Source organism: Megalops cyprinoides, chromosome 3, assembly GCF_013368585.1.
Source record: "Megalops cyprinoides isolate fMegCyp1 chromosome 3, fMegCyp1.pri, whole genome shotgun sequence".
NCBI lineage: Eukaryota > Metazoa > Chordata > Actinopteri > Elopiformes > Megalopidae > Megalops > Megalops cyprinoides.
The window spans coordinates 39,705,004-39,721,125 of record NC_050585.1 but is presented as its reverse complement, the minus strand read 5'-3'; the positions used below and the strand labels follow the sequence as shown (position 1 = coordinate 39,721,125).

The window sequence follows — 16,122 nt, the reverse complement described above, 5'->3', positions numbered from 1 at the left end:
TAATCCAGGGCACTCAAGAGTGCAGAACACAGCTGGAGTCAGGGGGGAGCAAGGGGGAGCCACGCCCAGTGCACTGCACACCAATAAAGAGCTCGAGGAGGGTGCGGGTAGAGTTCGCCCAAAAAGGTGAGTGGATGCTGTACCCCACTGTTTCCCCGAGAACAGCTGCACCTCACTGCAACTTGCGTTCCACTTCCCGCTGCCCTCCTTGATTTTGGTGAAAGGAGCTGACCAGAGAGAGAGGAGTGAGCTTTGAGTTGAGTATATTTATTGGTTTTTCCATCAGTCTGTCTGAGAGCTCCCTGTATTGCAAACAGTGCCTGGTCCTGCAGGAGTCGTCGGACAGGCCTGCTCTCACTGCCTTTTGCGTTTTCACTCGCATCTGTGTGGATTTCATGACCAAGAGGCCCATGCTCCAGCTCACCCTTTCATTACCTGCAGAAGCCCATGTCCCTGTGGTCAGCTTGGAGTTAAAGTACCCAGCCTGGCCAGGTCCTCATGTTGTTGGGCGACTCATAAGAGCACCTCCATCTCAGCTCAACAGGAAGCACAGTCCAGTAGTGGTGGGGCTCCTGGGAGGAGAGGGTTGCACTGGACGTGACTTTTTCGGCACGTCCCCCTTCAGTGCCTCCCTATTTGGCACGACCCTCGTCTTTGAACAGATGGACGACGAAATTTGCTGCTCAGACCTAACAAAATGTTTAGACCTCACTTCCCCGGCAGGCCCTTTATTTGGGTAGTGAAAGATACGTCTGTGCGCATAGAAAGGGGGAAAGGGGCGGCAGAAAGGGGAAACTCGCCATAATCAGGTTAATCCTCATGGTTCCGTCCCTCACCAGTTGCTCCCAAGTTGAGCGGCAGAGCTACAAAGCACCCTTTGTCAATCCAGCCCCCCCCCCCTCCTTCTTCCCCACTGTGGTGCTGCTGGGTGAAACCCGATTCTGACCCGTTTCTGAGGAATGCCACCTCCTCGCCAGTGGTTCCAGAGCATTCTGTGACTCTGGGTCGTGTTGCATTGGGCCCTTGTTGAGAAGAACATCCGGAAGAAACGGACGTATGGTTACTTAGCGTATGCGTATTCTCTCTGCCATGTTGTGCAACCCCCGGAGTTCTGGTATCAAAAAAGCAGAACCAGGAGTGGAGTTTGGGTCCAGAGTGTGAGAGCCTAAGTCTCTCTTTCAGTCTCTCTCTGTCTTTCCTCCACTCTGCTGTGGCTTTTCCAACTAAGAGAACAAGTAGCTGGTAAAATGTTTCATCCTTGCCTTTCTTTTCTTTCCTTCTTCAATACTTTGCTGAAATGAGACTCAGTCACATTTTGCACTTGTATATTTATTTACATATGCTCATATACAGCATGCAAGAGTTCATGGCTGTCTCTCTAGCTCATGTTAGCCTGCTCACGTTCTAACTATGACAGTACATGTTCAGGCTCACCCCCTCTGTCCAGAGAGGGGATTACAGAAGACCCCATGAATTTTAAGAGTGGGAAGATAGTATTTCAGGAAGAACCATCTTAGGTAATTAAAAGGTACCTGACATAACTTTTTTTGGAATGCTCAGGTGACATTTTGTTTATATTTTCTTCTCTCTGGAGCTGACAGAATTTTGGTATGGATCCAGCTTTTCTTTCATTACAGCTGTGTTGGTACATGCTTAAGTGAGGTACGTGAGTCTGAGCATGTGTGTGCGTGTGTGTGTGTCTGAGAGAGAAAGAGGCAGAGAAAAAGAAATGTTTGTGTGTCAGTGTCTGTCTCCTGCTCTCTTAATTGTTTAATATGTTGATGGATTTATGAATAGCTGTGAGCAGAGAGGAAAAAATACATGTCTGAACTATGGTTTTTCTCTCCCTTTCTCTTTAGGTCTCATCATTTCCGTCTGAAGATATCTGCATTGTGTCCTTCACCTTCACCCTGTTTTAATTTTGTTATGTTCTTCCTGTCTGTGTGGTGTTGGAACAAGTGTACAGCCCTCCACATGAAAACATGAAAAATATTTTTTGGGAAAAGGTCATTTACAAGCAAGAATCAAATAAGCACAGGTGGAAAGGATCTGTGTCATTAAAGCGCATGACGTTCACACATACAGAGACTGCCATGATATCCACATCCATCCACACACACAACAACTCATAAAGTCTGACTTTTACTATTGTTTTGCTTTGTTTTGTGTGCACTCATTTGTTCATTTTCTGGTAAGTTTGCCTGTGAAAATGGACTTTTCCCAGTCCTGAGAATTGAGTCTCTTGATGTAAGATTGTGTTGATTTGACTCTAAAAATGAGCTTTTATTAAATATGGCAAACCTTCTAACCGGTCTCATTTCCTGCTGAAATTAGTGGAAAAGAAAAACACAGATAATGACAGAATCTTCCAGACCAGTTCTGTGGTAAATAGGCAGCTGTGGAGAGAAACTCAACAAATGAGATATTAACAGACAGTTGCCAGAAGGACCGGCGCAGATGAATGAGATTTCTTTGGGTTTGACCTTGTTAGATGCAGCTTGTTGTTCTGAATAGTCATTCCTTGGATAAGGAGTCTGAGATGAGAGCCCGGTGCTCCTCCCCACGGCAGGGGAGTTTTGCACTCCCTGATTTCTGGAACAGATATGGGGGGCGGTGGGGATGAAGGGACACAAAATGCATCTGGGGGCCTGGGACAAGCTTATCTCCCAGAATCCCTCTGTGATAGGCCCTCATATGGAGTTTATAGCTGTCGACCCATGATGCATTGCACTGGACTTCCACTTCCTTTAATCTTCATGCAGACAGAGCCAAGATCAGCCCTTTGTGCCAAGTCAGGAAGTGTGGGCAGGCCATGTGGTGCACTTTGCAGGTGGTGGCAAAAGGATTTCCGGGTGAGACGGTGCAGGTGTACCTTTGGTGTTCAATCTGAATTGTGTTCCTAAATATCTAGCTTTTTAAAGTGGCCAAAATGTCAGTTGTATAATGGTTGAGTGAGGGTACTTAGCAAGCAGGTAGAATGTGATAAATCCTCATTTTAAAACAACACTACTTACTGACATATTTTGAATATGTCCTTCTTTAAATTACAAAACAAAAGGACACATTTTGAACAAATTGTGGTGCCCTGCTGAAGTTTCACTGGCATGGACCTCTTTGTGCTCTACTGTCTCAGGACAATCTGCTGAACTGTAACTCGTTTGGATAAAAGACAAGATGTTCTGTAATTACATGGAGATTTTTATTGTGTCTGCAATGCCCCATTGTGCCTTATGGGTACCTCACATTTAGTATGATATAAATGTAAGCTCTTCTTCTAGGCAACGAGCCACACGCTGTAAAGCAAAATATTTATTTTTTAATAAATACGTATTTATTTGATCTTATATAGGTAACATTCCACAGTATACTGTTTATTTATTTATTTATTTTACCTATTTATTAATTTATTCATTTTAATTGAAGAGTTCCTTTGCTGAAATAATAATAAAAATGATTAATTTAGTTCTTCAAGTAAAACAATATGAAGCTAAATAAAAAAAAAGATATTTCAGAATATGTACACATTGACCTTGATTGAAACTCCGGTCCTTGACCCACAGTTGGATCATCATAAAAATGCACTTTGTGTCCTGCACTTTACCCCACTAAAATGCGACATTTACATGCATACAAAGCTTCTGTGTTTGGTTAATTTGCAAAGGATTACAATAGATGACCAGGGTTGTTCAGCATGTATAACCTTTACAAAGGTTTCTAGCTTTTTTTTTTTTAAGTATTTGTAGACCACTTACATGCAGCCTCTGTCGTGAGTGTAAATTCACTCTTCTCAGTCTGACATTGTGAGAAAGCCATGGTCTTGGGCACAGGAGCTCGAGAGGCTATTGCTGCATTACAGGAAATGACATCACCCTCCAGAGTCACTACAAAGAGTATAATTGGTATCAGGGACCTGGGTCTTTAGCTTGGCGAGCCAATTATGTCTCATTATGTCTCATATGCAGCTGCTTTCTGCTCCAAATCTAAGCAGCTCAGACAAGCCCAGATAGATTAACATATGTCCCCAGCATTCGGAGGTCAACACTCTTTTTGTATGTCCATTTTCCTTGATGACGTTCATATCCACCTTGGCGTATCAGCCATGTGGACGTCTTGGAAACAGTTCATTGTTGCAGTAGAGACGACGATTGGATAATCCAAAAGGTTGCAGGCTTAAATCCGTGGCTTGGCTATGTTGTAGTGCCTCCGTGCAGGTTTGTAACCTAAACTGCATCAGCAAACATTCAGCTGTATAAATAGACAATATGCACAATGAATGTTGCCCCAGAAAAGTGGGTCCGATGTGTTAATAAATAGTGCTGCCTGTCCCCCCGTCTTAGCGCCTCTCTCAGTTCCACTCCCCTGACCTCATGTAGTTGGGGATGCAGTGACAGACGGAGAGGCTGTAGTAGAATCCCGGGGGACACTTCCTGTGTGGAGTTCTGCAGGGCAGCCGGTAACAGCTGGAGAGGGGGGGTGGAGAGGAGAGAGGGAGATTGAGAGAGAGAAGGGGGGGAGACAGATGTCAGAGACAGATCATGGCTCTCTGTGGTACTGCTGGGGTCGGACAGCCTGATTTTCTACAAAAACCCTCTGGAGGAGCTAAAGAGCATGGCCCAGGCTTCTGAGAACTGTAGGGTCAGGGTATAACTGACTGATACAAACACAACTCCGGGCCCCAGGTTCACACAACCTCCAAACAAATCTCCTTTATGTTAACAGAACACTCCCAAAAGCATTGGCACACCACTTGTCATTCTTCATGTATTGCGTGTTTCATGTGAAATAAAAATACATTATTTTAAAAAATCTGAGCAGCTGTTGTCTCAGTTGCTGTGCCTCACTGTCAGATTGATCTGTCTGCCAAAAAGGCATGGTTGTCTATGAAAGTCTAAAGTGTTGCTTTTCAAAGAATTAGGGAAGTCCCCCTGCCTGCTCCCCCGGCCGTCTGTCCAGTAAAACACTCTGATGTGTAAGCAGCTTCCTGCTGGATGGTCCCGGAGATGGATGGTGCGTGAGCCAGCACTCAGGATATGAGACATCATGCTGTGGTCAGGCTTTTTGCCATGTGAGAGTTCCGGGCCAAGCAGAGGCCGAGTACGGGTTTCATGAATAAACCAATGGCAGTGCATCGGTGCATCGCTTTGTTCAGAGACAGCATTGCTTGGACATTGAACATTTTACATTTCCCGTCTTACATCCTTTTATTATACAATGCACAATGTAAGTGATTTACTTCCCATTATTGTTGTATAAAATTGCACGTCTTTTTCATTTGATGTTACGTCTGTCATATAGTGATACTGTGCTCTGTGCCTATTCCTTTGTGCAGACCACTATCTGAAATTGAATAGACTGATAGAAACACACAAATAGACAGCTAGATAGACATACAGATAGGTAGATAGATAGATAGATAGATAGATAGATATAACTGGTGTGGGGGTACCTGCAGGTCTGGGGGTTGAACTTCTTGGCCTGCAGCAGGCAGGACTGGGGGCTCTCTCGGCACTGGCACAGGCAGGTTTCGGGGTTCAGGGGCTGGCTGCGGGGACAGCTGGCTCGGCACACACAGCCACACAGCTCGGGGTCCCAGCGCTGGTTTGGGGGACAGGCCCCTGGCACGGGCTGGCCCTCGCACACACAGGAGCAGGATGCCACGTCCAGCCTCCAGCCTGGCCCGCAGCTGGCCTCCGTCAACCCGTTTTGGCACACACACTCGCACCGCTCCTCGTCCAGCACCTTGTTGGGGCCGCACAGGGCCAGCAGGGCAGCATCCACAGCGTCTGGGGGGGGGGGCACGGTCCCATGGGACAGATTGTGATTCTGTTAGTTGTGTTTGGGGATTTGCTCTGTGCTGTGATACCTGGTAGCGTGGATGTTCTCTCTGCTGTGTTAACCTGAAAGTATGCAAACGCTCTCTGCTCTGACATCCCAAGGGTACAACTGCAGTGCCCCAGCAGGGAATTGAAACAGAAACCTTTTGGTTAAAAGCCCTGCTCCTTACCACTACACCACACTACTGTAATAACACTGATTGGTACCAATACCACTACTATGGCTATTAATACTAATAGTAATTCAACAGATATTTATTTTAATACAATAAGGAACAAAATCGTGTTGTTGATGAGGGTAAGAGGACACTAATCTTTGTCTTGGAGTCCTGTCAAGAAATCGCACCTGGCTATGGGCCGAGGTAGTTGACCTCCCCATTTGGACATCATAAACAGGAAAAAAGAAATCAAAAGAGATGGGGAGGAGGGGGGAAGGCGTGAACAGCTGACATGGAAAGGAAGTGCTGATTGGAATTTTTACGATCGTGAGATGACCGGTTTTTCTAGATGTGGCTGAACTCGTAGGGATTGTCTGAAAACTCTCCTCCTGAAACTTCCTTTGGAACTTCAATAATGATGCCTCTATTTTACATAGAAATGCATTTTGGTTTTGCATTTTTCACTGTTGCGTGGGAGCTGAGTGTAGACTGGACTAGGAAGTGAGTATGAACTGCATGGCAAGGTTGTTTATGTAATCCTTCTTGTGGGAGTCGCCGTCGGTTTCGTGTCCATGTTTGGATACGACAGGTGCGGACCAGCTGCTCGGGTGCTGGAGGAGTGGGTGTGTTCGGGAAAGGGGAGCGTGACCGGGCTTACCCAACTCGGCTGCAGAGAGGGGACCCACGTCCACTGGCACGCACTGGCACCCCGCAGGGTCCCACAGGAACCCCTCCTCGCAGGGCTCGTCAGGCGAGGGACACCTGGAAGGAGGGGAACACAGCTCAGCCCACATTCCCAGAATCCCCTGCTTTTACTGCTTGCTGTGAAAACCAATCCCAACCCCTCCGTGCTGTCCCCCTGTCCTGGCAGTTTCTGTGAATTATGCAGGATGTCGGGAGCTAGGAGGGTGAAACACACAATCTCTCTCTTTCACAAACTCCCTGCAAAAAAGGACTGAGAGGGACACCCAGATTGAGCACAGCTGCTTGGCTGGGTTTTCCTGAGAATTACCGCATGTCATGTGTGTGAATCATGCCTCCTGGTTGTGTCTGGTGCTAAGGCCAGGCTTACATTGTGCTCCATGCACAAAAAATGGAAAAATCTAGCACAAAAACTGAATTTGCATCTGGACAATTCTATGCAGATAAACTTGGCAGGCCAACTTTGTAGGTCATCGTTCAGAAACAAACAACAAAAGTTTCACTGGTGGCAGTGTTCTAGTGTTCCAATGACCCCAAAACCATAAGGTTGGAAATTAAAATCCTACACAATTACAGATGATTTGTACAAAAAATGCTTTGCTTGTTGTCAGAAAAGCAAATGTATGTACACTAGACACTTGCTGACAAGAACATGAAAGTCAGCCAATAAGTAAATGTGGTGTAGTGTGTTCACATTTAGTTGCTTATCATATGCTTTTATGCAGAGCAACTTGATTAGTTGTAATTTTTTTATTTGGATATTTATATTGGATATTTACTCAGGTAAATCTGGATTGAGTACCTTTCCCAAAGGCACAACAGCAGTGCCCAAGCTGGGAATCAAACCAGCAACATCCAGGTTACGAGCCCTCCACTTCACCACTACACCACACTGATGCCCACCAGTACTATTCATGCTAACAATTGAAAAGGGCACACATGCAGTTCTGATTACTACACCAGGCATTTGTCAGCATGTCGTCTCCTGACGAGACGCGATTTGTCACTCACAGGGTGTGGTGGGCAGCGGCCGCCCTCCTGATGACAGAATGCAGGGGTCTCTTCTGCTGGCACTCACAGGCGGTGTGGTTCACAAAGGTTGCCATGATAACAGTGCGCTCCATTTGCGGCTGAGACAGCTGCACCAGCTGACCAAAATGAAGCATGAGTCAAAAGTTATCGCTTGGTTCAGGACCTAGTTCAATAGCTCAGCAGAGCCTGACATTATTCAGCCTTAAATCGGTGCCACTTCCACCAAGCTTCCGAAAGATTCACTTATCTGGTTCTTTTCAATGACATGACATTTGAAAAAAGTGAAAAATAGTTTTCATTCAAATTAAATTGAACACACATAAATGCTGGAAATAAATAAATAAATTCAACCATTAAACATTTTGACATTTGAAGACGTTTTTAAAATTTAAATAAAAAAAGATTGTCAGAGAAATATGGTAGAGAAATATGGTAACTATTATCATTGAAGTATTAAAATCTAAAAAGCAGACGTTAGCCCTATATTCATTTTTTTATCAAATAATATTGCTGTAGAGCAGACTTGAAATATTAGAAAAGAAAAAAAGCTAATTTAAAAAATGTAATGGTATGGAAGTAGTGTATAATTTCATCTCTTTTCAGGGATCAGTTATGGCATTTTAATTTAGATGTTTTCCGGAAATTCTGGTTCATATCCCAGGGCAAATCTGGAGATTTGAGTTACAGTGTGTGTGTGTGTGTGTGTGTGTGTGTGTGTGTGTGTGTCACAGTCTTATTGACCACCATCCTGCTGGTGTTGGTGTAGTACTGTGTGTATGAGTGTGTGTGTCTGTCTGTGTGTGTCTGTCTGTCTGTCTGTCTATCTGTCTGTGTGTCCACTCACAGTCTTGTTGACCAGTGTCTGGCTGGTGTTGATGCAGTATTGTGTGTGTGTGTGTGTGTGTGTGTGTGTGTTTATGTGTGTGTATGTTACTCACAGTCTTGTTGACCAGGCTGTAGCTGGTGTTGGTGCAGTAGAGAGCCTCATGACTACAGCAGCCCCCGCAGCGGTGCACAGAGACACAGCGGGGCAGGTAGAAGTGACTGGTGCTTTCGGGGAACTCCTTAGACACCTCCAAACACACCTCCCTGGGACGGCACATGGTGCGCTGGATCTCCTCCATAATGGCTGTGGGGGCGGCAGAATGGGGCGGCAGTGTAGCATAGTGGTTAAAGAGCAGGACTTATAACCAAAAGGTTGCCGGTTCAATCCCCACTGTGACACTGCTGCTGTACCCTTGTGCAAGGTACTTAACCTAAATAAATATCCAGCTGTATAAATGGATAGATTTGTAAAAGAAATGGCTGTGTGGGACATGGTGGGGGTGGTACAAGCAAAGTTTAAAACCCAATAACTCCATACATGGGACAGAGCTGATGGATTATACCCAATTGTATATGTACCTGAGCAGTGATGAAAGGATGCTTTTGGATTTTCACTAAGCCTCCCAGCTGTGGTGTGACCACACAGTTTCCCATTGGTTTACCTTTGTCATCTGCGGTACCTGAGTGTTACGTATCATTGCCACTTACATAAGTGTGCCTGTGGCTTGCGAGGTGGCAGTTAAAATTTAAAATCACGTGTCCATGACCATGAAGCTGAAGGCTCCATAGGCTGACAAATGGAGAGAGAGTAGCCTCAGTGGAGGTCCTCACAGGGGCCAACCAATCAGCTATCAGAACTGTTACAAAATATGATGCTAAGACAATGGCAAGTGCTACTGATGGCACATCAGCACTATATATAAAAAATAAATAAAATTGATGTTTTACTTGCAAAGCGCGTAGGCTTTGATGCCATGGTTCTCTGATCCCCATATTTACAACTGACCCTTAGCATTGCCAACTACAGGTGTTTTCAGGTTCTGTGATGGAAGGATGCGTCCAGGAGATTCTCATGGTTTCATATCTCTTGGCTTTGAAACAGTCATGCATCATGGATCTCAGGGGAACAAAGGGATGTTGTCAGACTTAACCTTCAGATTTAACGAAACATTCAGCGAAGGGTCTGAGTGGCGGGGCACCCACACAGAGTGACCTTATAATGTTTACTGCTTTTGCCCCATAAACTGTGTTCATTTCTGTCTTATCTCTCCCAGTGACGCGCCACAATAAGGGCAACACACCCACGTAGTGTGACCTTCAGAAGCCAATTGTTTGGTGCCGTTTCTGTTAACTGGAGACAGTTAATTTGTTGTTTGGAGTGCCTTCCTGTGACATTTGCCAGAAAGGACTGGAAGCTGGCTCCAGCGCTGTTTAGCCAGTATAGCCGTTTGGCCTTTTAAGTTGGTTTACCATGATGCCTGAGTCTTGAGTTTATTTATCCAACTTGTTTTTTGAGGGTTTTTACACGCAATCGACCGCGGTCAGGGAAACCAGACAAAAGGAAATATGTGATCCAGAAATGCAACCCAGACCCCTCCCTTTTTAATCGTCCTCATTATGGACAGAGTGTTTTCACTGAAGAGCAGAATCAAGTCCAAACTCCCCAGACTAACACTCTGAGATGGCTTTGCAGTAATCAGGCTAGAACAAGATTTTTATCATGTCATGGAGTTTTCTCATATGCGATAATAGCCTTATGAATGCTCCTATGGTGATGTCTATGCTCATGGAATTTTATATATATATATATATATATATATATATATATATATATACATAATACATATATAGTATATATTGTATTTAGGTTTCAGCTGATTCACTCTAATTGTGAATCTTTGTGTTGTGGGAATGAAGTGCATATATTTGCTCCAGGTAAATGTCTGTTGCAAGCTAGTAAGGGTATAACCTTTAACCTTTGGACTAGAATACAGGGGGTCCTGAAGTTTTTAAGCCCATGGTGCAATTGATGAGTGAATACACCTTGATGACCTACGCCATATTGTATGATAACATAACATGTCAGATACAGAATAAATAATATTTTCAAAATATCTGCATGTGCACTAGACAATATTGCAATATTTAGTAAAATTAGAATGTGTGTCTAAGGAGGGAAATAAGATGCTTTTCGCCCACCTCAATCACACTGACAAAACACCAGTGGGTCACAGTGCACAGAACCGAAACCCCAATGGGTGTAAAGAGCTCTACAGCCGAGCAGATTAAACTCTGCTCATGCCTTTCTCTCTTTTCTCCCATTCTAAGCCCTGTACTGTGAGTAATGAGACATTGAGGTTCTTACTCAGCAGCCACTGAGATCAATGGAAGGTTTCTCTGATTGATTAGCACTGCATAAACTGATTTAAGGATAATGTTGATTCTGTGGATCATTGATTGGCACTGTGTGAACTCAGATTTAAGGTAACATTGCTGTCATGGATCATTGCTTGGCATGATGTAAATATAATAATCTTACAGTGAGGGTGGTTATTAGATGTTGTGCTTTAGCTATGCTTGGCCTTTATTTCAACACTGTTTTCCTGCTTTGTGACTGTTGCAAATGTGGCTGTTCAGTATCTGTGTTACTGTTGATGCCGTCACTCCTGTGATAAGTGTTTATGTAAACAAGCCACACCAGCCTTGCAAGATACTCTGGATAAAAGCATCTGCAAGATAATTAATTAAGTAATTAATTAAGGTGGGGCATATTAGACTTACCTTCGAAGGCACCATCAGTCTTGTAGAGTGCTGCCCCTCGGGGGCTCCTCCAGAGGTCGTCGCTGGGGCGGGCGGGGTAGGGTGTGCTCAGCGCTTTCCTCCTCAAGCAATGCTGCATCAGGCCGTACTGTGGGTACATCAGCTCCAAGAGCTCGTCCACACTGGACACCGCCTCCAGCCTGCTCTGTCCCACTCCGCCCAGCTGGGGGGCGACACAGAGACACAGCCTCGCGGTCAGAGAATCCGCACCGTCCATGACCAACACTGGACTGAGCACGTTTCAAACAAGCACAAGACATCGGGGGGGAAATTTTCAAAAGTCAGACAAAGTCACCCTGTGTCGGTCAGAGTATGAAAAGATGAGCTGAGAGATCAGTTTCACCACTGCCAGTCATTGACCAGGAGCAGGCCTGCTGCAACCTGGCTTAGTTACTCATGGCATAGATTCAAACCTTCAACCTCCTGGTTATAAGCTAAGTTCCCTAAAATTTCAGGCTGTGGTAAGGCCTATCGAATAGACCCTCCTAAATCTTGCTCAAGTCACTGGTCTTCAGCCCTGGTCCTGGTGGATCACTGTGTGTGCTGGCTTAGTTCTGGGTGGACACCTTCAACCAGGTTTGACTGAGTTTTTAAATGAAAGCTGATCTGAATTCCACACCCCTTTGCAGCTATCTGTTTAGCTCACTGTGAATAAAAATGTTCAGACAGAGGTGTGTTAATGCTACTAAAAAATAAAAGTTTATTTTTAATATCTGCCAAATTTAGTACTGGGGTGTCAAATAATTAAGTTGCATTATTTATTTAATTGGTCTTGGCCCCATATCAACCAATCAGAGTAAATAACCAATTGACAACCAGTTGACAGTTAAGAAACACATTCATTTATTGTTTATCTTTTCAAAATCATAAACCTTAAACTATACACCTCCAGGCATGAGTAAGACTGTCAAGAGAGGCCAAATTCCTGTCTGCAGTCAGATGCCAGCTCCATCAGTCTTGACTATCTGAGTTCAGCTCCAGGAGCTACAAAGGGGTAACCAGCCGAGCACTGAGTAGGCGTAACCAGCCGAGCGCTGAGCATTGGGAAAGGCAGGCACAGGGTTGGCAATGATTCCAGGAGTGAGGAAGTCCATCTTAGCTGCTGGGTTCTGTAGGTGGGGCTATGGTGTATCACCTCCCCACCCCAAGTGAGCTATTGATCTATTACGGCGCCATGCAGGGGGTCTCTGTGGAACCATTTAGGACTGGATGCTGCTCTGCACAGACAACATCTCTGCCTGGCAGCTAATTGCAGCTAATGACCAAGAGGGGAACTCAGAGTGCTGTTACTGAGCTGTTTACATGACCACAGCTGTACGTTTGTATATGTGTATGCGTGTGTGTGTGTGGGTGTGTGTATGTCTGTGTACATGTAAATGTTTGTGTGTACCTGTATATATATGTCTCTATGTCTGTAAGTGTGTGTATATTAGTAACAGTAAAGCTGTCTCATTGACTCAGCTGACTGCAGGAGGCGAGGGTTTGCTCTGACGTTCCCTACGCTGCCGATGGCAGTGACACATGATGATGGTGAGCATGTGTAACCAGAGCCGCCTGTCTGGCGGTACGAGGCCCGGCTCAGATCAGGGGGCACGAGGTCATGGAGTGTGCCTCAGGTTAAACAAGGTCACGCAGCGTCTCTCTGTCTGACACAGTTTCTGTGTAACACGCTCTCTGTCTCACACTCTTTCTGCCAACATAGTCTCTTTGTTACAGACTGTAAGTGCAACACACTCTGTGTACATGTCTCTTGTATGACACACTGTCTGTGTAGCATGTTCTTTGTGTGACACACTTTCTGTGTAAAACACTGTGTTACAGACTGTCAGTGTGACACAGTCTCTCACATACTCTCTGTGTACACACCTCCTGTATGGCACACTGTCTGTGTGAAATGCACCCTGTGTAACACACTTCCTGTGTAACACGCTCTCTGTCTGTTTCAGCTAAAACTCTCTCTGTGTTACAGACTGTCAGTGTAATACGCTCTATGTGTACATGCAATCTGTATGAGACGCTCTCTGTTTAACATGCACTCTGTGTAATATACTCTGGGACCCACCCTCTCAGCTTTTCCTTTCTTCCACAGATGATCCACTCAGATTTCTCTCTCTCTCCCCTGAGTGCTACTGAACTCCCCCCAGTCACCAGCCTGACTCCATAAGCTCTTCCCCACTCCACAGCCCCTCTGGTTAAAACCCTATAAATACAGTGGTGCTTTGCGTTGCTGGTCAGGCCAGTGGATTGCAGTTTGGGGTCTGGTGGCAATGCTGTGTGTGCAGGTTTGGCAGGGCAGCAAGCCACCACAACAGATTTGTGTTTGCACACACTGTGTGGCACACTTTAGCACTAAAGGCCCCAGGATCTATCCCCACTCAGTATTCTGCACACAGCGAGCTGACCCTGTCCCCTTTCTGCTCCTCCTATGTGAAATAGAGTTGCACGCTAGGCTCAGCGTGGTGGGGGTCCGCCCCCACCTCCAGGGTCAGGAACACTGGTGTCAAAGAACCCCCCCCCCCCCCCCCCCCCCACCAAACACATTACAACCTCCCGCACCTCAGCGAAGCCAAGCAAGAGGAAGCAGTTAAAGAGATGCTGGCACACACCCACATCGAGAGGCCCCCTCCACGTTTCCATAATCAAGAAGCGCAGGAAAACAGAGCCACCGACCGAAACGGGGGGGGAAAAGCGGCGCGCAGTTCAGCCTGCCAGCATGCTGGCTGGAGTTTCGGAGGGGGGGGATTACGCCTGTCCTCCCCGCTCACATACCAGGCACACGGCACCAGCGGACAGCTGTGCTCCGCGGGGCAGAGCCAGAGGAATCTGTGGCGCCCCTCTTACCTCTGGTTCCTCCACGGCCTCGTAGTAGTCCTCCTCGAATTCATACCCGCCAGTAAGGTTCAGAACGCTGACAATCCATAGTGTTGTAAATAACATCCACATAGTGTCCAGGTGCGAAGAATAAGGGGGATTGGGGGGTGGGGGTTAGGGGGGGTGTGGTAGGTGCGAGGCGGGATCAGTGAAGAAGCCTGGTGTCGAGCTCTGTCGTCCTGCTGTGAATCGAACCTGAGCCCGGATCAGACAAACCCCTCATGCCAGCGCTGGAAAGGAGCATTGCGAGCAGGAGCTCCGTCTCTGTCTCCTCACTCAGTGCACGCAGACATCTCATGTTCCTCTCCCTCGTTCCTCTGCTCCTCCCGTGAGGAAATCCCCCGCGGAGAATAACACAGCTCCTTCACGGCGGCGTGCAGCGTGCGGCGTGTGGCGGGCTCTGTGATTTAAAGGTGAGCGGAAAAGCTGGGGAGACTCTGTCTGGCCTCTCCTCTCTTCTCTCTCCTCCTCCCTCCTCTCCTCTTCTCCACTCTGAGCTTTCTTCCTGCCAGTCCTGAGGGAATGGGATCTCAGCACTTCGTTTCAAAGCAAGAGAGAAGAGAAGTCTGAGCAGACAACTGTGACAGCAGGCTTGGAGGTGTGGACCTCTCTCTCTCTCCCTCTCTCTCTCTCTCTCTCTCTCTCTCTCCCTTTTAGCTTTTCTCCCTTCTGTGCACTTGGCTTTCCTCTCTTTCTCTCTGCCTCTCTCTCACCCTCCTTCTTTCCTTTCCCTTTTTTCTTTATCTCTTCTGTGCACTTGGCCTCCCTCTCTCTCTTTACTTCTTTCTTGTTCTCTCTCTCCCACAAACACAACACTGAGGTATCCTTTCTGGGAAAAGTGCTCTCTCTCACTTTCTTTTCAAGGGTGTGTGTGTGTGTGTGTGGAATGTGTGTGTGCATGAGTGTATTTGTGTGAGTACTTGGCTCTTCTGTAAAGTTTTCTGTTCTTTTTTTCCCAGGACACGTTTAGGCAGTATACCAGAATGCCTTGTTTGGGCCTCTTGCATCTCGTTAGGCTCCCGATCCTCACTGAACCCCCTGATTGTCTCTGGGTGTCTCAGGGTACTTGGAAAAGGGGAGAAAGCTCCTACTAAGGAAGGAAATATCCACCTCCCACACAACAAACAAACAAACCTAATGACTTTTCAATCACACACTAAAAAAGAGCCTCCCCTGCTTTGTGTGAGTGCATGTGTGTATGCATGTGTATGTTTGTTTATATGAATGTGTGCAGATGCATGTGGGTATGTGCATGTGTGTGTATGTATCTGTGTGCATGTTTGTTTATGGGTGTGTGTGCAAGTGCATGTGTGTATGCGCATACCTGTATGTGTGTGTTGTGTATGTATGCGTGTATTTGTGCATGTTTGTGTGCACACACGTGTGTGTATGTCTGTGTCAATGCATTTTTAACTCACCCTCCTTAACCCCACGTCCCTAAAACCAGCAGCCTAAATTAGCTCCTCCTCTCATGTTAGATCCAGTCCACATGCACAGGTTTTCTTCACAAGGAGTAACTTTCTTCATGATTTTTGTTATCAAGTGGAGAGCATTCTCTGAAGGTATTCTCTTTTGATTTGCCCCTTATGTTGATATATTCTGCCACTGCCTGTGTGTGTGTACACTGCATTTCATCTACATTCATGTGCTCTGCTGGCTTTTGTACAACACAATCAGATCTGGGCAGCTGAAGTCCCTTTCCTGCTGCTTTTATCCCCCCAAAAATAACCACCCTGCCCCACCCTTCATGAATCTCACTTCTGTAACTTCAGGATTAATGCTCTCTGGCAAAGCACACCTCGCCCGGAGCCAGAGCACTCTCTCTCCTAACACTCGATTACTCTCACTGATGCTATCTCAGTGATATGCTCTCATGCGTT

At 46.1% G+C, this 16,122-nt stretch overlaps 1 protein-coding gene across 1 annotated transcript; it reads right to left on the bottom strand.

The window, feature by feature from the left end:
* Positions 1 to 3,546: 3,546 nt before the first annotated feature.
* LOC118775204 (vascular endothelial growth factor C-like) lies at positions 3,547 to 14,314 on the bottom strand. The gene is made up of 7 exons (XM_036524980.1): positions 14,213 to 14,314; positions 11,333 to 11,534; positions 8,665 to 8,855; positions 7,706 to 7,842; positions 6,651 to 6,754; positions 5,447 to 5,783; positions 3,547 to 4,460 (listed from the first exon to the last, which is right to left on the bottom strand). The coding sequence occupies exons 1-7, from the start codon at positions 14,312 to 14,314 to the stop codon at positions 4,346 to 4,348; spliced, it is 1,188 nt and encodes a 395-aa protein (XP_036380873.1). The 3' UTR covers positions 3,547 to 4,345.
* Positions 14,315 to 16,122: the final 1,808 nt, after the last annotated feature.